Source organism: Medicago truncatula, unplaced genomic scaffold (genome assembly GCF_003473485.1).
Source record: "Medicago truncatula cultivar Jemalong A17 unplaced genomic scaffold, MtrunA17r5.0-ANR MtrunA17Chr0c15, whole genome shotgun sequence".
NCBI lineage: Eukaryota > Viridiplantae > Streptophyta > Magnoliopsida > Fabales > Fabaceae > Medicago > Medicago truncatula.
In genome coordinates, this window is record NW_024340379.1 from 20,118 (window position 1) to 26,288 (window position 6,171).

General features: G+C 31.9%; 1 protein-coding gene across 1 annotated transcript; it reads right to left on the reverse strand.

The window, feature by feature from the left end:
* Window positions 1–3,622: 3,622 nt before the first annotated feature.
* LOC120577885 (uncharacterized) lies at window positions 3,623–5,580 on the reverse strand. Its single transcript, XM_039829777.1, has 6 exons — window positions 5,258–5,580; window positions 4,929–5,158; window positions 4,616–4,840; window positions 4,445–4,537; window positions 4,263–4,367; window positions 3,623–3,901 (listed from the first exon to the last, which is right to left on the reverse strand). The coding sequence occupies exons 1-6, from the start codon at window positions 5,475–5,477 to the stop codon at window positions 3,677–3,679; spliced, it is 1,098 nt and encodes a 365-aa protein (XP_039685711.1). The 5' UTR covers window positions 5,478–5,580; the 3' UTR covers window positions 3,623–3,676.
* Window positions 5,581–6,171: the final 591 nt, after the last annotated feature.

The window sequence follows — 6,171 nt, forward strand, 5'->3', positions numbered from 1 at the left end:
ATAAAATCATATTTAAAAGAGGAAATTATTGATGAGTTTCTTAGAGTTTACAACATTGTAAGCCCTCAAAAAAATTTCTTCAATGTAGTTTTCAAAACATTTTTAATCAACATTTCTTGATTATAGGGACTAAACACTCTTGTTAAAAAATCTGTGACTTTGTAACTTAGAATCGTAAACTTGTAATTTCGACAACTTTGTCATTTGCCATCATTAATAATTTCATCCTTAAATAAAGAATTTATTGTACATGAGATTTTTTGAAAATATTGTGTATAATGTGTAAGTTTTTTCATATGCCTTTCGAAGTTATGATTGCACATGAGATTTGTGATCGCAAACATTATATATTTTCACAAATTTGTCTTCAAATCCCAATAATTTACAAACCGTCACTACTTGAATTTCCATTGAATTGAAGAGTTTGAATAACTTGGTTAAAATTATTATTGCAAGAAACACATTTCAACTAGAAGCTATGACAAAGTTCAAGAGCTGCACTATCTATATCTTTTGTTCTTCCCTGTTTTGTCTGAGTCTCTCAAGGTTCATAATTCGGATCCACCAAAGCCGCTGCCACCTATGATTGGAGTTCACCTATCAACACTCTTAGTAATGTATTATGGTTATTGGTCAAAGATGCGAGTTTATCTTGGACTTCCTTTTTCATAGCTTCTGTTTCCACTTGAATAAAATATTTTTTTGTGGAACTTGATGGAGAAAATTCATATATTATTTGACAATCACCATCACCCTTTACTGAACTTAAAACTAGGCTTCCATCCATTCCCATTTCAGAATTCTAAAGGAAAATTTGAAAAATCTAATTCATTGAACAATGGTTGATATTAAGCCCTACAATCTTAAGAAAAGTTGGTAGTTTAATTGAAATGCACATTTCGTCTATGCCTATTAATTAACTATCTTTAATGTATAAATGTGTTTAATATTAACTTTCAGTCCTCTATGATAAATTAGTAGTATTACTATTGATTGCGTACAATCGCAACCCCGTGACAATACATGGTTAATGACATCTGGACTATTCTATCAAAATCAGACTTTTCAAATTTTAATTTTGGTGTTTTAGATATATAAAAGCCAAACTTTGCCTTGAAATGTAGACTGTCTGATCTCGATATGACGGTCTAGATGTGTAGCTCCACTCACACAATTTATATTAAAAAGCAGTTTCCCAAAGTAGGCTTATAAGATGCCATAAACTATAATGCAAGTATTAAGTAACAACTATCCTAAGAGCATCTCCAATGATGCCATAAGCTTCATTTGAGAATCTGAAGCCCATTTAAATAATTGATAGTTACCAAAAAACTTGAACTTTTACTTGTACTTTAGTATTTTTAAGAGGTACTTTGGTACTGTAATTGTACTTATTGGCTTATGTTTTTTCATGTGGCTATTGTTGTGTTTCTGTTTCTGTAGATTTCAATTAATATTAACAAGACATTGAGACAATCTTGTTCTATTTCTGTTGGAATTGGTATCTATGGTCATGTTAGCTAGAGAAAGTTGTCTTCATTGGACGTAGAATAGAAATTCAAGGGCTGCAGTTATGGTGCATAAGGAAATTCTTATGCACCCTGCATAAATTCATAAATGGTTTATGTGAGTTGTACTCCAAAATCATTGGATGTACTTAATGGTTTCCAGCACCCTCCATAAAATTATAGTATGTTTTGTATAAAATTATGCCAAAACCATTTTACTGTGAAAATGGTTTCTGTGAGTTGTACTCCAAAATTATTTCTGGATTTATGCAGGGTAGGGTGCATAACGATTTCCTTATGCACCATAACCGCACCCAAATTCAAGTGCAAACTTTGAAACATATTTGTGGATAAATGATGTAGTTATTTCATCTAGGAAATTCATCCAGAATAATGATAGTGCAGGTCTTGAATTAGGAAATGAGTTGATGAACAAATCAATAATTAATAATTATATGTAGATTTTCAAAGCTTGATGGCTATATAAATATCAAGTATTGGTTAAATTATTCCCCTCATAGAAATTTTGCATTGTAACTACTGTTTTTACTTTGTGCAATTTTTTTGGGTACCAACACACTTTACAATTGATTGAAATTTATATGGATCCCTTTGTATGTGTTGAACCTAGAAATTTTTTTCTAATATGTTTCTTTACCATTATTCTTTTCCCTTCTTCAGGTTTTCATGGCTGAATTTTTAGTGTGTTATGTTACAAAAAACTTTACAAAAACACATCAATAGTTCTTGGCAGAGATTTTCTGCTCAAGACCGCGACAAAATTAGCTGAGAAGAAACTAAGATCATTAGATTCTGAACTATCAACTTTAAAGTTAATCACTTCGTCTTGTCCCAAGACTTTTGCTTGAGGATTGTGGACCGTCAATATGTAATTAAGGGCACAACGCCCTCTAAAAAGGCCTAAACGACCGTAGGCGTATCCTCCTAATTGTACACTACAAGAAACTTGACATTTAGTGACAGCCAAAAACCGTAGGTAAATATCCTTTTACCGTAGGTTTATGCCAAATTACCTATACCTACGGCAATTTTTTTCGTGGTGGATACTGGTGTGATACCTACGGATTTGAGCCGTCGCTACAGCCTATAGTTACGGAATCTATAGCCGTTGGAGAAAACAATTATTTTTTACCTACGGATTTTGGGCATAGGTATAGAACTTAATCAGAATTACAAAAACTTTTTACCTACAGATTTGGACGTAGGTATAGAACTGCAAATGGTTTTTACCTACAAACATTTCCGTCACTAAATCCTTGCCGAGACCTATCATTTGTTGGTATAAATTTGTTACCGTACACATTTCATTGCAATTAATGTACACATCACATTCTTGATGCTATATCATTTGAAAATTTTATTTTATGAAATTAATCAAATTACAAACTAGGCAATTAAATGGATATATTTTGAAATCAAAAACAGATTCCATACCATATATATTGAAGATTAAAACCAATTCTTTCAAACATAGAAATTAACAAAAGCTAAATCATGTCAATCCTATTGTACTTTAGAGCATCAACCAAAACAAGACAAATCCATATTCGGGATACAAAGCCTTATATATAACTATGTCAATAGAGAAAAGAACCAAACCAATGTCCAGCCTAGTTTCCAATTTCAAATTTCCATCTTCAAGTCTCCATATTAGCCTCCTCATCTTCACCTACAAGAAATAAAAAGAAAAGATGAATAATAACACAATTCAACATTGAGAATATCACTCCTAAAAAACAAAGAAAATATTAACAACTTTAGTGATATTTAATTGGATGCCATTTTCATTAATCTTCATTATTGCTTGGACTAGGGTAATTCAAAGGGTTAGGAAAACTAGAAGCATCAGTAACCTATATCACAAAAAATTGAAAATTGCAGATAAAGATTAGTATTAAATCAAGAGTATTGCTAAATGGTTCGAACCACCACATGCGAAATTCAACGAATTGTGTAACTCAAACACAAAACCAACATTGTTTTCATAAACAGGTAATTATATAAATCCCATGTTCTCTTAAATCAATGAAGCAACTTGTATTTTTATATGAAGATTAGAAAATTCAAAAGTACCTGTCTAGAAACTTGCATTATCTCATTCACATCTTCTCCAGAAAATCAACTTTGAATCAAAGTCATGACATTTGCTAACAAGCCCTCCATAGTCTTAACTCTATCACGCAGCTCTTCATTTTCAGACAAATCAACCTTTGATTTTTTAGATTTAGGTAACTTTCCCATACATCGCACGCGCCCCTTCTTTGTAGCTCCTTGTACTTTAGAAAATATGTCATCCTTCCAAGACATAGAACCCTGATTGTTTTGAGTTGATTGAGATGTTCCATCTTCATTACTATCTTTTTTAGTTCTTCCTGAAACCCAAAACATAATTAAAAACAGTTGGCAATCAAGCATGAAAAGGCACGAGAGTTTCTTGGCGCTGCTATTAATACACAAGCAGTTGGCAAAACATAGTGACAAAAATATTTACTCAAGCATTTAATTTGTTGATCTTGTTGCTAACATGCTAAAGCACCTAAACTATATTTTATAAGCCACACAACAAACAATACTCTACTCACTCATGGTTTTCCATATCTCACCAAATCATAATTACTACAAGAAATCAAACAACAGCAAGATATCAAACTTTCAAATGGTATAACAGGGATTCGATTCAAAATTCAGAAAAACAGAGAATCATTATGCGTTCCAAAAATGTTAGATGCTTACAATCATTCTTGCAGCTTTTTCATTGACAATTGACCCATCTTTACGTGTGCGAGTTTCAATGTAAATATCTTGACGTCCAGGCATCACTCCTTTTCCCTTTTTCATCTAAAAACTAAACAAACAGGTTATATGTTTATTGTTTTTAAATACAACTCATCCAATGAAAAATACAAAAATCAAACCTTTTCATCAATAAATTTTGGGAGACTTTTTGTCCCCATACAATGGACATCCTGATACTTGGCACGATTTTGTTTATTGATTGTGCTCGCTTTCTACAATTGGTATAAAATATTAGTCATAATAATATGCATTTTAGTGTATTACGTATAATATGTATGACTTAGACTTACTTTTGCTTCATCAGAGAACCAATATTCAACCAATCCAGGATATTGAACTTCGTCAATCCTAGCATCACGTAACTCAATTCCAGATACAATTTCATCTACTGTTTTACTTGGGTCAAATCCAGTTGCCTTTAAATCACCCTTCCATTGTCTCCATTTTTCATTCAAATCAGATTTTATCATTTCTCGCAATTCATCGGTTATTGGAGGAACAAACTCAAATCGTTTCTACACATTGAGAGATGTTAAATAAAAAATGTAAGTTATATTACAAATTCTGATACACAAATAATTAAAAAACTTGCAAACTTAATACCTCTATTTGTTTCAGCATCGCTTTTTTATTATCTGAGGGCATATCTTTCCAAGTTTTGATGTTGATGGGTGCATATTGAGACCTTCTAACAATACTACCTAAGTAACGAGTAAAAGCTGTCCCTTCATCACCAATTGGTCGTCCAAAGTTATCCAACTTAACAATTATGAAATCATCCTCCATTTCCCATATATCTAACATTCTTGTTGGACCTCTACGTCGTTTAGGTCCTACATCCACAAGTAAAAGGAAAGACATAATAACATAAAAACAAATTCAAAGAATTAACATAAACAAACAAAATAGAAAATGGTATATAATATTTATACCTTCCACAATACGTTCTTCTTCTTCAGCTTCTATGTTAGAAGGAATGGAGTGAGATTCTACAGACTCAGGCATGACACTTTCTGTATGACTAGGACTAGAACCAGTTTCTGCACCATTACTTCCTTGCACATTGGTTGAGTTTGAATTAGTGGGAATGGACTGTCTTCCTTCATTACTATTTTCTCGATGCCCAATACTCAATTTCCTTCTTTTAGCCATTGCTGCTCTAAATATGAAAATATTTTTAAAATAATCTCAACTCAATATATTAGCACACAAAGTAATATTAAGATGTCCATAAAGCATCATAACTAAGTAACTGTAATATGAGTTACAAACAGGGAAGAACAAATGCAGCTCAGTTTCAACACTAACACCTAGCATCTCTACCTCTCTCATTAATTGTTTCAACTTTCTGTTAACATTCAAACTATATGCGTCATTTGATTCACACCTAGTTCCAAATGGTATAACATAAATAAATGACATGTAAATTAAAAGTAATGTGGGGCTAAATATAGCAAATGAAAATTCATGAAAATATGTGAATGAGTTACAACTGTTGATTTGGCCATAATTGCTTCAGTCTCGCTACTTCGCTGTTTGTCTTTTTAACCATTTTTTTTTACATATGTCTTTAGTTCATCATTGTCATTACTTTTCACAGAACCTCTCTTTATATTTTCTTAAATGGAAAACTAAGTTAAATCAAGATCTTCGATGACTTATGAGGATAAGCTAAAAACAGCTTACGAACATGTCATAAGCTGTTTTTAGAAGTTTTTGCCAAACAACAGTCTTACAAAACTATTAGTTCTTGCCAAAATCAAGTTATATTGCTTTTGCATAAACTATTAGCTATTTTAATAGCCTATCTTCGATGACTTATGAGAATAACCTGAAAACAACTTAT

Excerpts from the sequence above, each read along its gene's own strand:
- LOC120577885 (XM_039829777.1), bottom strand. The coding sequence starts at position 5,477 with ATGGCTAAAAGAAGGAAATTGAGTATTGGGCATCGAGAAAATAGTAAT. Across the intron at positions 5,159-5,257 it reads AGAAGAACGTATTGTGGAAG|GACCTAAACGACGTAGAGGT; the intron begins GTATAAATATTA and ends TTGTGGATGTAG. Across the intron at positions 4,538-4,615 it reads GGTTCTCTGATGAAGCAAAA|AAAGCGAGCACAATCAATAA; the intron begins GTAAGTCTAAGT and ends TACCAATTGTAG.